The 22,657-nt window shown below is 35.3% G+C and overlaps 1 protein-coding gene across 2 annotated transcripts in view; it reads right to left on the minus strand.

Moving 5' to 3' along the window:
• The window catches only part of FAT1 (FAT atypical cadherin 1), a 160,690-nt gene that overhangs the window by 51,168 nt on the left and 86,865 nt on the right, over positions 1–22,657 (minus strand). The window contains exons 3-8 of one of the 2 annotated variants that reach the window (XM_051965034.1): positions 15,146–15,207; positions 11,309–11,638; positions 10,639–10,849; positions 8,197–8,265; positions 6,603–6,742; positions 501–776 (exon numbers count right to left, since the gene is read on the minus strand). In XM_051965034.1, coding sequence (XP_051820994.1) covers positions 501–776; positions 6,603–6,742; positions 8,197–8,265; positions 10,639–10,849; positions 11,309–11,638; positions 15,146–15,207 — 1,088 coding nt within the window. The remainder of the gene's footprint in view (positions 1–500; positions 777–6,602; positions 6,743–8,196; positions 8,266–10,638; positions 10,850–11,308; positions 11,639–15,145; positions 15,208–22,657) is intronic. The other variant, XM_051965035.1, reaches the window with a different exon arrangement.

Genomic DNA, 22,657 nt, shown 5'->3' on the forward strand with positions numbered 1-22,657 from the left:
TGGGCTCCTGCACTTCCCCCACTGAGACCAAGCTGGTCTGAAAGACTCACCAAGCTAGCCAAGCCCCAAGTGAAGGAGACAAGAGATTCATTCCATCTTTGTGCTGGTGGAGGCTGAAGAAAGCAGAGGCAGAGGCTGAAGGACAGAACCTTTGGGATTTGGAGACATTTGGAGGGAGCTCTTGGAACCAAGCAGAGAGATAGGCCTCTAAGCTAACCGGGCTATATTAGAGATAATAAAAGATCTGGACTTTTATCACCTGGCTGCATTTTGAGTGATTATTTACTCTTAACTGAAACTAAGGTTGCCTCCAGAAAACCTCCCTGAGAAACCTGCTCTCTCTCCCAGAGAGAACCATATATTATTATATATTAAAGAAGAAAAACACCACACATAACAATACCAAAGCTATTGATAGATGTATGACAATGTCATAACAACTGATATGTCTGTAATGGAAGAACCCATTACCAGAGATGGCAGAAAGTGAGAACACTCACCATCACAGTGAGGATATGCTGGTGAGCAGTCTTGTGATCAAGGTTCTCCGTTGTATAAAGTGAACCAGTTGCAGGGTCAAGGTGGAATTTCTTAAGGCTCAGGGGGTCAGTACTACTCTGTAAAGTATAGATCAATTTGTTTTTTTCATCCTTGTCTGTAGCACTGATTTGCAAAATCTCCGTGTCAGGCACTGTGTCTTCTGGAATGAGGACTTCATATTTTGACTGTGAAAACTGAGGTCGATGATCATTTGTGTCTATCACTTTGATGAGCACCTGAAATTTAAATGTGAACACTGTTGAGCAAGGCTATCAAGCTTAAAAAAGGAAAAAAAGCAGAACCAGTAGAACAATGGACAGTAACAGTAGTATTGTAACAAGACTCTGATCAAGACAATGATCCAAGACAAATTTAAAAGACAAAAACTGCCATCTACTTCTAGAGAGAACTAATGAACTGAGGGCAGAAGCATTTTTTTCTATTTTTATTTTTCTTGCCTTTTTTCCCCTACAATATGATTAATATGGAAATATATTCTGCATGTAAAATTGATATCATGCTGCTTTACTTCTCAATGGGAGGGGAGGCTACTGGAAGGAAGAAAAGAATTTGGAAATCAATTTTTAAAAAAAATGAATGCTAACGTTTAAAAGAATTACACATATTTAAACTATATTAGATTGCTTGCTGTCTTGGGGAGGGGGTGGGGAAGTGAGGGAGGGAGAAAAATGCTGAAAACTATCTTTACATGTATTTGGAAAAATTTATATGCCACTAATGAAAGAAAAAAAATAAATGCTAAAAATAAAAATAATAATAATAAAAAAGGAACAATAAAGTACAAGCAGCAAAATCATTTTTTTTTTTTTTTTTGGTTTTGTTTTTTATGAACACATATAAAACACTTGAGTTACTCTTGCTGGAATGACAATCTCAAGTTCAATATATGTTGGGAAAAAATCTGAATTAACTACTTGGGTAGAACTGAGTTTTAATTCAAGTATAAGAGGGTACGTCAATGAAATTACAAATATAGCCAAAATTTTTTTAAATCCCCAACTCCAATATTCATAGAAATTTACAGTTAACTGTAGAGTTTTAAACACAGAAAGGCCAATGTTTTCTGTCAAAACACTCAAGTTTCTATAAAAAAATTAAATGTGAATGAGAATATCATAAATTCATATTCATATAATGTTTTAAGATTAGCAAAGTTCACATTTCACAATTCTAGAAGAAGAGAACGCAAGTGTTGTTACCTTCCCTCATAGAAATGAGGAAAGGAAGGGCCCATGTGCTTATTTAAATGATTTATTCACTGTCACAAAGTTCCAAGAACATGATCCAAATACTGACACAAAGTCCACTATATACTTTGCTCTCCTCTTGTGGAATAAATCATAAACCTCGAAACACTAAGTTTCAGTATTTGAATATGTATTTCTTAAAACTGGATGCTTATTTTAAACCCCTGACCCTATTTTTAATCACAGTTTACTAATCTCTACAATAAACTGGTGTTTTTATAAGGAATTCCAAACAAATTTTTAAGAAGTTATCATAATTAAACTAAACTGTGGTGATAATCTTAAAAGCTAATGAAACCATAGAGAGAAAAAAGTTCTTGTAAAAACAAAAACAGCTGCTGGGAAACCAACACAGCTTTATGATAAATTAAGTGAAGCATTTAATTGTGTAGATTGAAAATTATTTGTAGAATGAAGAGGAAACAAGAGACACATTTGCTAACCAAATCAACTCAGAAAATATTGTAGAAAGAATCACATTATCAGCACCCATTTTCTCGGTAAAAACAGAATAATCATGGAGACTTTGTAAGAGAAGCATGTGAAATCTGAATTGGATAATTAAAAGTTAAACGTAGGAAAATGTTTAAACAAATATCCATTAACACAAAATATTTTTATTAGTTATTATTAAATTTTTTTTTCTTTTCTTTTCTTTTCTTTTTTTTTGGCTAAGGCAATTGGGATTAAGTGACTTGCCCAGGATCACACACAGCTAGGAAATGTTAAGTATTTCAGATCACATTTGAACTCAGGTCCTCCTGAATTCAGGGCCGGTGCTCTATCCACTGCACTACCTAGCCGCCCCTATTATTAAATTTCTAATATAGGTACCTTTCTTAATGGAACAATGTGTTCCAGAATTTGTTACAAATCAAATTGGTTTTTCTAACAGCTTCCATCATAAAACGAGAAATACATTTTATGAGATTCACATTTTCATCCTCAGAATATATTTTCAAACTCACATTTAAGAACGTAAAATACATTTTAAAATCATATTTTAAAGATGAAAATAATTTTCAGTAATTATTTATTGAGTACCTGTCTTGTCCTTAGCATATCAGAAGCCACATAAAGAAATAGGAAATAAACCAAAGAAATCTCCAGTAATTGAAGGAAGAGAAATCTAGATCTTGATCTAGCTTGAACTTAAATGAGAATTCCTCTACACAACAAATCTAACATTTGGGAGAATATAAACTCTTTATTTAAGCCCTTTGGGGGATTTTTAAAATTTTCGGTCTTTGCATTCCTAGTGTAAACTTGGGAGAGTATATGGCACAAAATGGTTCTTTTAATTTAAAATGAATGATTAATTAGGTTTCTTCCATACCATTTTAGGTTTGGGCATAGGATTTATACATTAATAACTTGTTTTGAGCAGTTATTATAAAAAGGGAGCCTATGTCTTTTTTTTTTTTTTAACATGAATTGCTGTCAAATTTGGCACATGAGCAGGTGCTTGATAAATTAATTGTTGACTGACTGATTGAAGCTACATATCACCTTCCTGTGTGTCCCCAATTTGTGGTGAGATGAATTTTTGTGAGGGGGGGTGTAATGGGCTGAGGCTCGAGTTGATGCACTGAGGTCCCAAGCATGTGAGGCTAAATAGTAATTGGACCATACTCTATTAATATATAAGCTTGGAGAAAGAATGGTCCCCACCCACTCTTTGTGCAAGTCCTGATGTGTTGTATAGGAAATGACGATTTTGGTGGGTGGAGGCAAGGGGGCAGAGAAGGAAGCACACATCAGTAAGAGCTCTACTAACTAGCACTTTCTCTTTTTTAATTCCAGTTCTGGAATCATGATCAAATTACTCTTATTCTTACTAGATTGCCCCCTCCAATCTATCCATTCTTGAAACAGGTGGGCTGGGCCCTAAGGGCCTGACCTCCATGTCAGCACCTTAAATACCACCAGATGCAACCAAGAATTTAACTTTCTGGGACTTTCTTCTCTGTTCCTGACTTACTTCTCCAGCTCATTCTCCTCTCAGCCTCACTGGTTCTGAATTTAGCTCAGCAAACCTGACTCTCTCTCTTCTCATGTATTCCTGAATTTGTCTTGACAAATAACTTCTATACCTCACTTTGTTTCACATTTACTGAATCTATACTCCAATTTCACAGGGCCCATCTGTTTCCAAATCCAACCTGGAGACCTAACCTCAAATTGCTCCTCCTTTGCTAGCAGACTTCATTACTTCTTCTGGCCCGTGGATACTACTGCTACTGAGATTATCTACTATACTAAGCAGCAATGGAGAGGGCCCAAGTTTCCTTTTCTGACAAATCTGATCCCTAAAGTTGCAGAAATTGAAACAGAAACTCTTACATAAGAAAGTACATCTCCTTGGGTCTAGAGCCATAGCAAGGAAAGAGGCTCTGTGGATTTTGCTTAGGCTCTATTTTTGTCCCTAGGACTGTTTCCCCCCCACACATCCAAGCTTTAAAGTGCATTTATTTAGCAGCGCTGTTGTTGATTAGTAGATCAGGGAGTGCAGTTAGGGGTTCTACTATTGTGCTTCTTTATTATCCCTCATAAACTCCTTGTAATGAGCGCCAGTAGGCACAGTGCAAAATCCCATAAAAGGATCATTTTCATATTTCATTTATTGTGCTAAAGAATGGATTCCTAAATACTGGATTTTCTCCAACTGGGGGTATACCACCTGCAGGTCATATAATATTCAAAAGTCTTTAAACTAATCATTTCCTTATAAAACTTTTAAGCAATTTTATTTTAATAGATTCACTGGGAGTTATTTTTCTCGATTAAGTTTTTGTTATTTTTGTTTTTCCTTAAGATTTTTGTCCTATGAAAACCACTTTATTTTGCTGTCCCAGATGTAGCACAGAAAATTATTGAGAAAAAATGAATATTTACTCATGACCAGCATTTATATTGGTCACTGTCAAATTGCCCACAAAGCAGAATTCTTACACCAATCCTGCACAAAATCAAACTAGATATCCAGTGACTAAGGTGGAATGAAATAACAACAATTAGCTTTAATGACTATATCCTATTAATCCTACTCATTGAAAACAGGTTAGCATGAAGTACTACACATTACTGAACAGTTCATGTCATAGCAAACTCAATAAAAAATACATCAATCTTTCTTATTTAAAGTCAGAACAATGATTTAAAGCTAGAATACTTCAATTCAAAAGGATTTTATGCTCTAACATTTCATCTTTTTAAAATTTTTATTCCTCCTAAGTCATTTTCAAAACTGTCAAACCTCAGTACAAAAGGATGTAGTTTTTGTCCTATGTGTACAGCATGTATTTGTGATTTAGCTACATACAAATTTAAAAGATTTCCCACATACTGCCTGGTTGTTTTTCAGCAAATAATTTAGATAAAGCCATGACAATGAAACTATTTGCAGATGTGCATGGCCTGTAGCTATAGTACAAAGTCTCTAATATCAAAGTAACAGAAAACACCCTTTTTGCATAATGAAAATATAACCAAAACATTTATAATTGGTACAATTTCTAAACTTCTTTTCAACTTGTAACAAATGTATAAATTGTATGTTTTTCTAGTTATGTTGATTTTCATAGATGAACAAAACATATTATAGATTATTAGCATTCTTTTTATTTCCCCAGTGCCTAATACAGTATCTTAGGAATTGTGGGAGCTTCACAAATATTTGTTGTATGGATAATATTAATGGATGTCTTAGAATTATGCTACCAGAATGAAAGTGTAAAAAAAGCACACTAGTGAATGGATGGAGTAATCATATAAATCTATAGATGTAGCTCTAGCTATACCAACAGTTAGCATTTATATATTTCTTGCTATATGCCAGGCACTAAGCTAAGTCTCTGTAAATATCTCATTTGATAGTATCATATAGATATAAAATTATATATATATATATATATACATAGCCATGTTTTTGTTCTTATTTCTGTATAGATAGATATGATTATATTTACCTATAGCTACATTTATCTATTTATATAGATAAGTAACTATACACCTAAAGATTAAGATACCCATGTGTATACTTAGAGCAAAGGGGCAGGAGAAGAAAGAAGAGGAGAGAAGGAGGAAGAGGAGTAAAACATACATATTTCTGAAAGAAAATGAAATAAGATCATTTCTTAGGCATTAATAAGAATCTATCAATAAGATATACTGCTGCCATTACTGTTTTTGCAATAGAATAATAAATAAAAGATAATATTTTGATATTTTAAAGATGTGTATGATTTTAATATAATAAAAAATTAGAGTTCGATCATTCATTCTTTTGTTTATTCTTTGGATCTGGGTCTCCTGTCTCTCCCAGGCCTGGAAATACAGCAGGCATTCAAGGGCCAACCCCACTAAAGATTGGCAGGAAGCTGTAACTTGCTCTATTTCTGATGTGGGCCACTTTGACCCTCTCTCATATGACAGCCTAGCAGGCTTCTCCTTTCATCACATTGGTGAAAGTTTTAATTCTGAAATCCAACTGGCCTTAGCCCATCTGTAACTCTGAATTCCAAGGTTTAGCTGATTTAACAGCCCAGCCTGACCCTCTCAGTAATAAAGTTTACAGATAGATACTATTATGCTTGGTGAAACAAAGTTTATAATGTAAATGAATTATGTAGATTAAAGATTTCTTTACTCAATAGAAATACTAAAATCTACTAGGATTGTATAATGTCAGAATCCATCTCTGTTTTACATAGACTCTACTCAGGAATATTATATTCAAATATCTGGAAAGGAACAGTCTTCCTTCAACAATCACACCACTAATGATTAACTTACCTGAGTGATGATGGCTGTGGTTCCATCTGTTGCCTCCACTGTCAGGTTGTAGTTTGATTTTTGTTCAGCATCAAGAGGTCTGGCAACAATGATGGTACCAGTACCTTTGTCCACATCGAAGCGACTATCATAGTTGCCACCTTGTTGAGAAAGATAAATATAAAAAACAGTTGACTAGCTTCATATATATAGTCTCCCTGCCCTTCTCCTCCCTTCTCTCTCTCTCTCTCTCTCTCTCTCTCTCTCTCTCTCTCTCTCTCTCTCTCTCTCTCTCTCTCTCTCTCTCTCTCACACACACACACACACACACACACACACTGAATTTGTGGATTCTGGTACTTAATGAAGATGAAACAAATCTTTCAACACACTCTTGGAATGGGTAATCTGACTTCTCTTCCTACTATGAGATTCCATGATTCTATAATTCCTCATTGATTATGAAAATATACACAATTTATCCTGGCATTCAAGGTTTTCCATAATCTGCTTTCAGACCTATATTTCTCACTTTACCTCATACTATTGAAGCCAACTTATATAAATATTTGGCTCCCATTCTCTTTCTGACCTCTTCCTTCTTGAAAACTTTGCTCAAGCTATGCCTCAGTGTGGAGGGTTGATACTTAACCATTTAAATCTAGACAGGTCATCTTCCAACTTAAATCCCAGAAACTGAAAGCAAGAATGCTTAATACATTACTAATATGTTTTCTGAATGCAATTCATTTTATGACATTTCATGTCTTCCAACTGTCCATCTAAATTACTGCTCAATAATTATGTTGAAACATCAATTAGTGACATGAGCCAGTTATTGCTCCTAATAATAACCACAATGCTAAAAAGCATACTTTTCTAACAAGATAAGCCAATAAGCCATTAAGAACTAATGCAATTAATGATAAATATTGACTCCTGAATTTAACTAATGTTGATTCTAACAATGAAAATAATTTTTCCATTTTAAACAGTCTAATGCATGGGTCCTCAAACTTTTAAAATAGGGGGCCAGTTCACTGTCCCTCAGACTGTTGGAGGGCCGGATTATAGTAAAAACAAAAACTTTGTTTTGTGGGCCTTTAAATAAAGAAACTTCATAGCCCTGGGTGAGGGGGCTAATCGTCCTCAGCTGCCGCATCTGGCCCGGGAGCGTAGTTTGAGGACCCCTGCAATGTTAGATAAAACAAAAGCTATTTGTCTCAATTGCACTTTTCAAATATTTCTCCAGTTATAAGCCAAAATAACCATCCTTCATACACAAGCATTCAAATTAAGATCTTATAAAATTAAATTTGGGGGTTTCATTGAAATTCCAGTTTGTAAATATGAAATGAAAAATTAAATGGAAGTCAATACTTTTAAGATATAATCCATACAAGAAGGACAAATAATAGCTTCTAATTTATGTTTTTAAATGAAAGCTTCATTCAAGTTCATGTTTGGCATGGAAGACTATTCTTATCATAAAGAAAAAAGAAAGAAGACAAAAGTCCCCCCCTAAAAAACAAAATCCACCCCACCATGGTGTTCTATACCACAATTATTTCAGATCTCATAATCTAGTAATAAATTATGTGATCTCAGCAGATACCTTCTGCTGTACAGTTCGGGTCACAAGCCATCTGAAAGATGTAAAAAACTTCTCTAGCAAGACTGTCTCCTGGCACAGCCAAAAAGAAGCAAGCAAGCATGAAAGGCAAGCAATCAAATTAATCCAAATTGTAAGAAAGGAGAATATTGCACTAAGATGTGCACAACAGAAGACCAAACACTTTGGGATGGTACAGAACAATAACAGTCCAACCATACCACTATAATTACTAAACATTTCATTAAGAAACTGACTTTTATTTTCTTAAAACTAAACTACCTGTAATATGAGTGATGATGAATAACTTTCTACAATGGCTGAAGTAGGCAAAATAGCAGAATTCTCTTCTCCATGTTGAAAGCATAAGGCCTGAATTGGGGAGCAGTTCATGTGCCTCAACTTCCTGCACTTACTGGACTCCTCCTACAGTCAGTCCTTTGAAAGGCCAATCACATATGTTGCTAATTATCAGAATATCAATTATCATCAGAAAAAAAGGTACTTTCAGGTGGAAAAAGAAATGAGTTGTCATTCTCCTTAAATGGCCAAGACACCTTGTGCACATATCTTTCGCTGCCCGAGAACTTTAGTCTTGAAAACAGGAAGAAAAAATGCTGGAGTAAGTAAATTTGTTCATTTACATTAGTGACCTGCATAGGTAAGCTACTTGCAGGGCATTTTTCACATTTCACTTTAGTGATCTGTATATTAACATCAAAAATTATGTGGTTCAAAGCTCCTGGAAAATCCTGGAAAATATATATGGGAGGAGGGGAGGAGAGGAGAGACGAGGATTGAGGGAGAGAAAGGGGAAGGAAAAGAAGAAGATAGGAGGAATGAGAAGTACATTTTAGTCTTGACCTGTGATGTTAATTTAATGAACAAAATTTCTACTGATGAAGAGCAGCAATATTATGTCTGTGACTTAGCGACAAACAAAACTATCTGAGGCATGGAGATGAAACAATTTGGCCATAGTAATTCTGCTAATATGTATTAAAAGCAGGAAATGAATACAAACCATCTTTTATCTATTGTGCCACAAACATTACTTTTCGTGTTTTAAGGTTCCCAGGGCTTTAGGGTTTTACAATACATCTTTCTCATAATGGACATATAGGTGTGCTCATTTGTTGATGAGGAAACAGAGTCAGGCAGGTGAAGACGATCTGCCAGCGTCCGATAATTTGTAAACAAAAGGCAAATAGTGTACATTTTGTTATACATTTTACAAATGAAACTGGTGTTCAAGTAGTTGAAGATTTGTCAGTCACATAGCTGATAAGCAATTGAGTGGAAACCTAAATTGGAATATCGTTCTTGATTCAGCAATCTATCTTCTACATCACTGGCCAAGAAGAAGTTGGTGATGCTAAGTCAGGAAGACTTGACACATCTGCTTCACATCACAGATATTTATTAAAGCTGTATGACCCAGGTAAGTCACTTAATCCTGTCTACCTCAGTTTCTTCATCTGTAAAATGAACTAGAAAAGGAAATGGCAAAGCATTCCAGAATCTTTTCCAAGAAAGCCCCAAAAATGGGGCCATAAAGAGTAGATCAGGGCTAAAAAATAAATACTTATTTCCTTGTCTTCCTTCCACTTTTTCATGTAAATTTCTTTTCCTAGACAAATTCTCAAAACTTTAGTAGCAACAGAGTCATGTTAACAATTTTAGTGTAGAAGGTCTCCCCCAAATTCATATAATAACAAATAAGAGAATTACTTACTAACAAGTAATAGAATATTACTAGGTAGAAAATAAGAATTTATGGTTTAGTCATGTCCAACTCTTCATAACCCCACTTGAGGTTTTCTTGGCAAAAAACACTTGAATGGTTTAGCATTTCTTTCTCCAGCTCATTTTATAGACAAGGAAACTAAAATAAACAGGGTTAAGTGACTTTCCCAGGGTCACACAACTAGTAAGTATCCAAGGCTAGATTTGAACTTAGGAAGATGAGTCTTCAAGATTCCAGATCTAATAGTCTATCCATTGTGCCACCTGCTGCCCTAAGAATGTATAATCTTGGGTATTAACTTTCATAGAAAAAATTTAAAGAGGGAAGGAGAAGAGGGAGTGAGGGAAAGAGAAAGAGAGAAAGAGGGAGGAGGAGAGAAGGGCAGTGGGGGAGGAGGGAGAGAGAAATTTAGTAGGGAAAAAGTTAGTTTCACATCATGGATTTGCTGAATTTTTAACATTTGCTGGGGAAACTCACAACATAATATATAAGCCTTTTTGGAAAAAAAATCTATTGATTTATTGTCAGACATTTTAGAATAAAAAGTTGCAGTTTGGAAGCAAATTCTGTTTCTCCTTGCAGACTTTGTTTGAGGCCAATATACTAATGGGAACTGAGCACAATAATGAAAAAAAGCAGGTCCAATTCTATGAAATTCAATCTATGAAGCGCCAATGGAAATGTGAAGGCTTTCTTACCAATGATGTCAAACCAAAGGGATGTGCCAAAGGGTTCAACAGAAATCACTCCAATCATGTGAGCAACTGGATCGCTTTCCATTACAGTGAAAGAAAAATAAGGTTCTTCAAAGGAAATTGGCTCAGGAGATGGTTTGGGCTTGGAGATCCATTCAATATGAAGTCGGGCAGTTGATGACTTTTGAGGGCGACCATTATCAACTGCTTTAATCTATAAAATTCAGGGGAAGGAGAAGAGAAAGAAAAAAATATTATATTTATGTAAGTCAAAAATCACAATCATTAACAAAATCAATGTTGCACAACATTCTTTCCATTAATTAAAACTATGGTTGGCTAGGTTTGATAATGAGTTTAAATTCAAGAATGTACTATTTGCGTCTGCTTGCCATATGTCTGAAGCTTGATAAGAAAATAAAGTCCTTGATTAAATGAACTTAAAACAAGGAATAAACATCAGAAATCCTAATTGAAAAGAAGGAAAAAAAAAAAACCCTCATGTTTCTGACACATTATCAGGCAGTATCTGATGTTACTATGTCTCAAACACTGAAGTCATTTATGCCCTGATATGAAAAAGCAAACAGGCAAGTGTAGAAGAAATTAGATAAAGCCTGTTTTAATAGCTGTATATTTTTAAAAGGAAGGCAAAACAAATATCCTGACTCACTGAAAGAATATCATATTCTCTTGCTCCTGAAAATTTCTTGGAAGAAACAACTCCAGTTTTTGGTTCAATGAAGAATTTGCCATGCTCATCTCCATCTTCAATGCTATATGAGATCTCTGCATTGGGGCCTTCATCTTTGTCTGTAGCTATAACGCGATATATGGGTTCACGTTTGGCACTTCTCTCACGTTCTGGCTTATCCCGTTCTGGGAGCCGGATTTTATAGAATTTCTGTAAGAACTGAGGCTTGTTGTCATTCTCATCAAGGATTTTCACGATTACTCTTGCAATAGTTGACTTTGGAGGAATACCATCATCTGTCACTGTCACCTATTTAAAGAAAAAATAAAAGGAATAAAAATCAATCTTCACCTTAGACATACTATCTCCACACAGTGAACTTTTGCTTAAAGCATAATTTCACTATTCCAAAGGAGAAATAAGTACAAGCCATTGTAAGAAATTTGAGGTAAGAAAGTTGGACTTTGTGTGTCTAGAAAGGCTGGCATTATATTATAGAAGGATGTTCAATGCCAAAATGCAGGGTCTGGAGTCAGGAAGGTCTGAGTTCAAGTCCAGATACAGACATTTGCTACTTATGTGACCCTAAGCCAGACACAAAGTCTGTGTGCTTCAGTTTCTTTAACTGTAAAATGGGGATAAAAATAGTACTTACCTCCCAGGATTGCTGTAAGGATCAAATAATGTAACAGTTGTAAATCACTCAACACAGTGCCTGACATACAGAAGTCACTGTGTAAATGTTAGCTATTATTTATTATTTTTTATAGTCTATTTAATTCTCCAGACAATGAAGAACATTGAATATTATTATTATTACAATAAGCAGTATCGATTTTATTTTATTCTAAAGGAAATGAAGAACAAAAGCATTCTTAAAACAAAGGAACATAACAGTATGTTACAAGGCATTGGCATAAAGAATGGATTGGGTTAGAGGAAAAATTGGAACCATAAAAGAAATCCATAGTTTATTTTTAATATCAAACCCCTCAACTACATGCCACTAGTATTGTAAGTAGTACTCTTTCATAAAATAAAAACCATTGATTTGCTATTTAGCATCTCAATCTTATCACGTTAGTTTTCATGAGTATGAGTTAAGATTTTCTTTAAAAATCCTCACTTAATTTTTGTTTTAGTAGTAACCTCTTAATATGTTTCAGCCTATTACTTTCTCAAATGCTAATGTTTGCTCAATTTTCTTTGCACCAAGATCTTTCCTCCCTGTGCACAATCTTGAAAGGATCACACACACACTGATTTTAAAAGATGTAATTTAACTTGGAATGTGAAATCTAAAAGGATCTGAATAAGAACAAAATTTCCACTAGATATGAAAATGTTTTCTCTTCCAACCAGGTCCTCCCAAGAGCTTCACTTGAGTATGAGGAAATGGAAGTCCTCAGGAATGTATTCCGTTGAGATCATTAGCTGTGCACATGAAAATAAATGTTAACCACTTTGAGTTAGGAAGAAATTTTCTCCTTAGTGAAAAGAGGCCTTAGTATAATTCATTTTTCTCCCTTTTTTTCTTCCTCTAGAGAGGATCACTTGAAAAGGATCAGATTTCGGAGGATGAAAACAGCTAATTAATAATAATTTACATTTATATGGCACTTGAAGGTTTTACAAAAAGGAAGGAACAGAGGGAGGGAGGATGGATTAAGCACCTTCTTTATATCAGGCACTATATATACTAAGCACTTTATAAATATTATCTCATTTGATATCTCTCAGAATTCTTCTTTGTAAAACCTTCAAGTATAGAAGAAAAGGAATTGTGACTCTGGGCAACTGGACTCTGAGACAACTTTCTAAGTTGTAAAACAGGTACCAAACAGATCAACACACAGGTAGAGGGAGATTCTGTGACATTAATGAGCTGTAGGACCTTGGACAAATAACATCTCTCAAGCTGTTTTCCATCTGTAAAATAAGAATAATAATAGCATTTACCCTACAGGGTTTTTGTGAGGATCAAATAAAATAACATGTAAACCTTTATCGCTACATAAATGATTAGGATTATTAGATGGAAAGCTTGGAATATGGGCCTATTTATTTCTATTTACTACAGACTGGTAAAACTAGATTTAGAAAGGTTCATCACCACATTAGCTCATAGTAATGGATATTTTTTGCCACATTGTAAATTTCAGAGGGAATAGATAATTGCATCTAATAGACAGTATATACAGTACTGAAATTACAAATTCTTAAAATATTAGATTCAACAACTAGCAGAGAATCCAGTTTAGACTGCAAGAAATCTCAACTATAGAGACCACAAAATCAATCACAACAATAACTCAATAACCAAAGACCAAAATCAATGATGTAATTTATGTAAATCATTATGTAATGATGTAAATTATGTAAAAATATCATGGATCATCATGGTAGGAAAGAAATGGCAATGTTTATACTATTTAATGACTTTTATAAAAGGCTGAGAGTTATTGAATAAAAGTGAACGCTGTTTCTTAACACGTAGAGTAGAATTTCCAAAGCAGACATAGGCAGTTTCTAATAAGGTTGAAACAAACAATTTGTTCAGAACAGCAGAGCTCCAAAAAAGTTTTCGTTTAACAAACCAATAGCTTTATGAATGGAAGAAAGTAGATTTTCATCTACTAAGCACTCTCCCTTTCTTCCTTCATACTTTTTTTATCTTCTGCGATAAAAGGAAATAATATGCAAGAATGTTTTCCCTCCTCCTTGGATAGAGGGGATTATGTGGGACGTCTGTTGTGATGACAGAGAAGATGAGACTTATTGCTGCGTAATTTTTTCCTCTCTCAACTGTTCAAGCGCTCTCTCTCTCTCTTACACACACTCTCTCTCTCATAAGGAGCAATGCTCAGCGCAACAAAAGAGAATGGTACGTTGAGGAAAAGCTACAAGTTCTGGGTCTGCCCTTGGCAGATATGTACCCTGCTTGAAACAATTCCATTGGAGTGGCCATTAAAAACCATTAAAGTTTTAATTTTCATATGGAGTGGGGATGGAAAGAACAATGTGAAATGGATACAGAGTACCTGAAACACATAAATATTAAAATGTTTATAGGCTTTTTAAAAAGAAGGTATACAATATATTCTCAATTATCCAAACAAATGGCAGATGCATTAACACAGAAAAGTGACAAAATGCATTCCAATAGTCAATCTTTTCTTTGTATGACTAGGATGGAGGAAACAGATTTATTTTGTTTTATTTCCTGCATCCAGTTTCTTTCTTCCTCTTGGAATACTTTGGCATCTAATATTAGGATTTGTTTCATAAAATAGTGAGATGTCCCAGTAGACAGAGCTAGATCTGGAGTCAGAAAGATCTTAATTCAGTGGCCGCAGTCATTCAACTAGCTGTGTGACTTTGGGGAAGCTTCACCTATGCCTCAGTTTCCTTGTCTATAAAATGGAAATAATAACTGCATCAGCTTCCCAGGATAGTTGAGAAGATACAAAAATTAGATAATATTTGTAAAGTTCTTTGAAGATGTTATATTAGTTGCTGTTCTTGCTTTAATCATTATTAATTCTTACCTAGATATTATGCATTTTGTCCATTCAACCCTGGCCTTTCTTGGGTTAGTTTTGTAACCTAGGACCTTGATTGAAGATAAACCATCATAATTGATAAGAGATAAGATGTAAAAAAAAAAAAATCATACTAACATTGAGGAGACAGAACCCTGCATATCTTACATCAACCAACTTCTTTTTGTGACAGACAACTGATATTTCTAGCAGAAACATCTTTTGAGTTCCCTCCTTTTATATTTTTTTAAGAAAAAAGAAACAAAATGCTTACTTCTAGTATGTGTTCATTCTGTTGTTCTCGGTCTAGTTTTCTTGATGTGGTAGTGATGAGACCTATGAATGATAAATAACTTATTAATGCTCGGAGATAAAAGCAAAGTTACTGCAAATTGATCAGAGGCTTCTGAAACAGTACGAGGAAGACTATTATTCCAAACCTTAACAAGTAAAGAAATAGGAACCAAGTAGAGGCAGGTCCAGGATCCCAGAGAGATAATTCTGTCTGCTGGATAATCCTTCACTTAGAGGAAGGTGAAGCTTCATTTGCTGATTTTAGCAGCTAAGACAATATTTAGTAGGAGCAAAGATTGAAAAATAATCTCTAAAAATTTTACTAGCTTGGGGACAAAACAAGTTATTAAATAAGGCTTCTATGAAATCATACGGGATTTCATTAATTATTCCCATTTTACCTAAAATTATACAAAATTTATTAAGAAGTGAGGTAATTAGTGATTTATATTATTCATGACACAATAGAAAAGCATTACCACTTACCACTTTTCAGTTTACTACTATCTTCCCCAACACAGAGATATCTGGCTATCTTTCCAGTATGCTGCTGCTATACTTCTAATAACTTCTCTCTGAACTGCAAACCTGCCCTGCAACTACTTTCCTCCATACCTCTGTTCACTAATCCCATAATAATCAGTGATTTCAATATCCTACCTCTCTTCTAAATTCCTAACCGTCCTTCAAAGACCATCTCACATCTTTTCCTCCATAAAGCATTCCCTGATTGCTCTCCCCCCCAAAGACTTTCACATCTCACATAGTTTTTTTCTTCTTCATCTCTATAATATATTTATCATGCAACATTTATTATCGTGTTCCAAGTTTGTGTCCTATTTTTATTCCTATGAGACTGAAAGCTCTATTAGGGCAGCAACTATATCTGGACTATATCTCATCTAAATATTGCATCTCATCCAGTGCCAAGTACAAATCTGTGCACTTAATAAATGTTTGTCCAACCACTATTAGTTAACACTTATTAAAATGTTATCAATAACATTCTTGCAGTTACAGCTAAAGAAAACTAGAGAGCACATAGACTCTGAAGAACCAACATTGAAGGTGAATAAAAGGACAATGGCAAGACATAGTGGCCATAAGAAGGCTGCCATTATTGCCATTGAGGACTTGCATACCTGGAATGACATAAAAAGACGTCTTCCAGTTAATGAATAGGGAAACCTTTCATATGGTGAGAACAAGGGAAAACATCAGAGAGATAACCTAAGTGCTGTATTAATAAACATAGAATATCAGGGAGTGTGGGGGGGGGGGGGGAGACAAACAAAAACAAAAAACAACCTAAAGGCAATCCAAAAGAATGGGTAAATCCTTTATGGAGTATTTTAAGGAGGTAAAGGAAAAGAACTACAGAAAATGAATGAACAGATAATTTGTAATCTTATCTTAATTGATGGCACCAACTCTCCTTCATGTCCTCTGCATTCTAGTTAAGATACATACGGTTCCACCAAAATCCAGTCAAATGAGTCCATTCTTGCTTCCCTTTCTCATGCCATTCTATTTCCAGCCTCCAAGACCTGGTACAGCTTGCCTGAAAATGTCCTTCCTTCTCCTTTCTGCCTCTTCCAACTCCTGGTTTCTTTCAAGGCTCAATTTAAATGCCACCTCCTACACAAGGAAGGCCTTTCCTGAATCTCCACTCACCCCACTCATCCTCTTCCTTCTGGAGTACTTAGCCCCACCCCACAAACTTCAATTTTTTTTTTTTATGTTTATTTGTATTTATCTTATTTCTTTAAATATTATTTCTCCTACCATAATTGAAGAGCTTGAGGGGATGGTCTGTTTTATTTCTGGCTTTATCTATGTAGTGCCTGATACCCAGAACAAATACTCATTAAATTAAATTGATTTTTTTTTTTTAATCAACTATTAAAGTAAAGCATGTGCTCTAAAAGTCACGGTGCCTTATGATGTTCAAAAACTTCTGTTTCTTTGGCCATATTTCCTGACAAGTGATTTAACCTCAACAACTATGCAAAAACTTCACTTTTATATTTTTTAAATAACTCTGTAAGTCAAAGTCATCAAGATAACTACCAGACTCTGGAAAAAGAGCCAATAGTCAAGTTTTAGATATTTTGTTTACCAAAAAAACCCTTCTGTATATGTGGATTGTGTATATACAATGGGTATTCAGAGTCTTTTAAGTTCCTTAAAACTGCATTAAGATTTTTGAAAACATCTCATATGGGAAAAGTGAACAAGTAGAAAAACTCATTGAAGTTTTTGCAACAGAATCTTGATTTCTAGCCTGGGGCAAGACTTTAGCAGCCAGTAACCTTAGATTAAAAAATGGATCAAGGGTGAGGATAGGCCTTCTGAAATTGCAAAGACCTTTACAGGGTCACAGAGGTGACAAAATTTAGTACAGATCACCCTGACCTGAGAGGAGTCCTTGAAGAACAAATAACAAACTGCCAGTCTGTCTCTCCCTGCATTGGAGACAATGCAAGCAAGTTGGTTTTTAGAGATAAAGGACTTCATTGTTACATGTTGGCAGGATCCATCTTTCTCAAGAGTGGAGAGTTTGACATGGATAAATATGTAGCTCCAGGCTTAATTTGGGACACAACTCCTCATCCCTAAACTCCCAGGGGAAAGATTTGTGTCTGGACTTTGCAGTACACGGACACCATCACAGCCTCAAGCTGAAAGATTTGGAAATATTTGTGTTGTTGGATCATGGCTTCCAGAGAAATCCCAGAAGGATACACATGAAAACAAAGACCACATACCTAAACGCCATGGATCATGCTACTGTACTATTTCTTTGATGCCAACCTGGCTCCCAACCCACGTTTTTAACCATCACAACTACAATTATTAGAATACAAGCTTCTTGAAGGCAGGGATTGAATATGGAACAACACAGGCACTATACGAATGCTTAATAATATTCTAGTGCTTCCACAGATGAAATAACCATAACACAGGGCAGAAGCACCATCAAAAGCCATCACTTCTGTTATGGGCCAGAACTTGAAACAAGGTGCTAAGTCATTAGAATTGATAGAGACAATGTTTATGTACTTGTTCACACCTTTAAGAGATCATATATAAGGAGCTCCCACAAGCCAACTAGAGACTTTTGGGAGATTCACAAGTCAGGATTCAGTCCGGGAGATTCACAAATCAGAAACCCACAAGCCCACTGTCTGGGAAGCGGAGCCAATTCATTCCATTTTCCACCCCTGTGCTGGCTGGAGGCATTCGAAAGGAGATAGAGGCTGAAGCTGGAAGAAACAAAGGACTACAAGCAAGAGCTCTTAGAACCAAGGAGAGAGATAGGCCTCTAAGAAAGCTAACCAGGCCCAAGGAAGGACAAGACTTGGAAGAGACAATAAAGGACTGGATTTTAACCCCTGGCTGCATTTGAGGTGATTATTACACAAAACTGAAAGGAAAGCTGCTCCCAGAAGCTCCCCAAGAAACCTGCTCTCAGAGAACATTATATTTTAGAGAAGAGAACATTACAACAATATATCTTCCTTCCCATGTAGAAAATCAGATTTTTATGATCTGTGAGGGCCAGAGGATAGTTGGGATTCATTACCCTTGTAGGGACCCCTCAAAGAATACTTTGAGCTCTGGGGCTGGCCTTCATTTACCTGTCAGTCATATGAATCACCCTTAAGAGGTGCATCTGATCCTCATAACAAACCTGCATGGTATATTATTCCCATTTTGCAAATGGTAAAAGGCCCCTAGAAGTCATATTCTTACTGCTGTTCCTATTTTTCCTTAGAATATGAACCTCTAAGTCATCCCCCTTCTGGTTCAAAGCTTCAAAGTAGGATCTTATGGTACTAGACAAGAAATCTACCCAAAAATCCCCAAAATCAGGAAGACCTGAATTCCAATCCTTTTTCAAATATTTAGCACTGTGTAACCCTGGGCAAATCTCTCAGCCTCAGAGGCAAGTAGATGACACAGTGAATGAAAACTTGAGCCTTAGTCAAGAAGACCCGAGTTCAAACTGTGCGAGCCTAAGCAAATCATTTACTTTATTTGCCTCAGTTTCTTCAACTGTATAGTGGGGATATCAGGAGCCCTCTCTAACAGGGTTGTTTTAAGAATCAAATAAGACAATATTTATAATGTACCTATATTGGGTAATATTTAACTGCTTATTCCCTTCCTTCTCAATTTCTTCATCTATAAAATGGGAATAATACTAGCATCACCATCAGTAAAATGATAATAATCTTTTGGGTTTGCTGTGAGGATCAAATGATTATTACAGTTAAAATAGTAATAATTCACCCAAATCTTCAGGTTACCCTAAAGTTCATAAAACACTTTAAAAAAACATAATAAAACAAAGTATTCCAAAAGTTTTAATGCAGTTTTAAATAATTCAAGTTCAAGAAGACAGAAAAGAAAGGCTTTGTGTAGGCAGAGAAGGGGAATGGCTCAGCCTTTTCTGCTCCTCTACTCCATTCCTGGGACCTCTTTTCACCTGTCTATTCCCTATACAAAGACAGGATACCAGCCCTCCAGTTCCTTTAGTCCAAAAAAGCAATCATCAGAACAAGAAAGAACACATTGGTACTTGCCATGGAATTTTCTATAGTAGAACTTCATCTTATGTCTTGCAGTCTGTGAGAACTCTAGATTGTTTGCCAAACACTTTCCCTCAAATCATTACTAAGAAGGCTTTAAGCATATTCTTAGAGATATTTGTTGGAATCTTTACAAACTGCTAATTCATTAGAGTTGATAGATTATTGATCTGATCTTACAAGAAGATGTTTTGGGCCAGAACCTGAAACAAGGTACTTAGAACTAATTAATACAATGCTTGTGTTCACATCTTTACTCATTGGAGTTCACAAGTATGGGAGTTTCACAAAATAAACTTTGTAACTTTGTGAATTCACACCTCCCTTGAAGCTCTTAGGACCAGAGAGCACTATGGGAGAAACCCATAATCCCTCTCTTGTATACCACAATCCCTCTCTCTCGTACAAGAGAGACAGACAGAGGCTCTCGGTCAGATTTCAGCTGAATTACGCCAGAAGCCCTCTCTCCGAGGCAAGAGAGATTCACTAGAATATTTTTCCACTTGACTGGCTGGTGGCGGAAGAGTTTTCAGAGGAAGTAGCTATGAGTCGAGAGTTCAGCGGACAACCAAATTCATCTTCCTCTCACACCACTGTGGTTGGTGGCTGGGCTCCTGCACCTCTCCCCCAGAGAGAAATATTCTACTTATTTTAAAAGAAGAAGATCACCACAGATATTGATATCTACTTTCTAGGAAACAGAGACGATTCCTTTAATCCCTTTAGAAATACTTTAAATTTACTCAAGCTAACTCAGGAGGGAGTTATATTAATAAAGAAAAGACAATTTTACTTTTTTGGGGATACAGAAAAGTTATAACAACACATGGGGACATAATAACATTCTTCATTACTAGTAAAAACGACAATAATAATAACTACCAACTCCCCATGGGATATCTTAATGAATTTTTCTGTTTAAAAAATTAAGTTAGTAGGGAAGGTAGTCCCAAATCTGAGATTTCACCACTCTTCCTCTAATTTAGAGTCTAAAGTGTTTTAGGATACTAAGACCTGCCCAGGGACATAAAGCCAGTATCTATCAGAGGCCACTATCCTGTCTTCCAGCCTTTAGAGTTGGCCTTCTCCAATGTGTATTGCAATTCCCAATTGTATATATTATATGTACTATAAATTTCTCAGAGAACTCATTTACCTGAATTTGGCAGACAAGGAAATGGGCTAAGAGGTGATATGATTTGTACATTCACAAGGCTAGTAAAATCATAACAAAAGAAATCCTGGTACACTATCTTCCACTTGCAGTTTCATGCTAATCTACAAGTGTTCCTGGTTTCCAGAAAAGATAAAAGAATATTCTGGTAGTTTGTCAGTTATCTCCAAATATGATGTCTATGAAGTATCTCAATGTTCTTGAAGCAATTCAGTGTGTTTGTCCATTGCAGCTTATTTGAGAGTTCAAAAGGTTAAAATATTAAATTACAAAGTACAACATATCTGCCACAAGCAAAAAAAAAAAAAATGCATATTCAAGTGTTTTCTTTGTTGTAATCAAGTTAATTTTCCTTTTTCAGCCAGCACCTTTGAAATTAAAGTGAAACCCCAAAGACTGACTTACATGGCTTAGAAAAATAGGATTCCATTCTCTAAATCAATATCAATTTGAATTCTATTGAATTGGGATGTGAAAGTTCTTAGCAGTTAGCAGCTCTGGTTTTCCCTGTGGCCCTGGAACAAATGCAAGCGTGGCTGAGAGAGAGAGAAGGGGCAGGATATCAAACTTCACCATGGATTTTGAGAAAATCGCTTAAGGAAGAGGGAAGAGCAATTGCAGACATTTTAAATTCACTTGAATTCTTTAGAACAGATTCTGTTCAAAGTAGCAAAATAACTAATTTTTGCTAAAATCCATCAATCAATACTACTTTATTATTTGGCATTTTTATAAGATACCTAGATTTTATAGAATAATGAAATCAAAGTCCATCTGCATCATCCAACCAAGGAGTTCTCAATAGTATATGCACTACAGGGGAGTATGAAAACTTTGTCAGACAGGTATGAGGAACAGTAAATAAATACATTATCTTACTGAAATATTCTAAAAGTAATACTGTTAGAGTTCTGTGTATATGTGTGGGGGTGGGAGGGTTGACTAGAGTCAAAACAGTTAGGAGGCAGGAGCATAGTTGAAGAAGAAAGGACAGGAGACATTGTAATATATATATTTGAAAATATTGCAAGTCAACAGTTGAAGAAATTATCCCTAATGGTAGCTAGGTGGTGAGATTTAGAGACCACTGAAACTGGAGTTAGGAAAAACTGGAGTTAGTTCCAATTTGGCAGCAGACAATAGCTGTGTGACCCTGGGCAAGTCATTTAATCTGTTTGCTTAGGTTTCTTTAACTGTCAAATGCTGATAATAATAGTATCAACTTAACAGGGATGTTTTGAGGATCAAATGAAATATCTGTAAAGCACTTAGCACAATGCCTAGTATACAGTACATATAATAAACATATGTAGAAGTAATAATATATACAGTAGATATAAATGCATATTCATATGTGTGTATATATGTACAGATACATATATATATATATATATATATATATAGTTTTTTATTCCTTTCCATTCCTTTCCCTAATGGCCAAAATCAAATAAGGGTTTAGTTTGTTAGTTGGTGTTTGTAACCAAATCTTAGTGAGAAGCAGATACCATACATAATAAACTAATCTCAGTGAATCAGCAGTGGGATAGCAGATCAGGTATCAGGAAGAATTAGAATTCAAAACGACACATTTAGCCTCTTTCAGCCTCAGTTTCTTCAACTTAAAACAGGGATGATAATAGAACCTTCATTCTCAGTGAAATAACATATATATAGTCCTTTGCAAACCATAAAGCACTTTATAAATAAATACCATCAAATCCAA

The sequence above is a fragment of the Antechinus flavipes genome, chromosome 6 (genome assembly GCF_016432865.1).
Source record: "Antechinus flavipes isolate AdamAnt ecotype Samford, QLD, Australia chromosome 6, AdamAnt_v2, whole genome shotgun sequence".
Classification (NCBI taxonomy): Eukaryota; Metazoa; Chordata; class Mammalia; order Dasyuromorphia; family Dasyuridae; genus Antechinus; species Antechinus flavipes.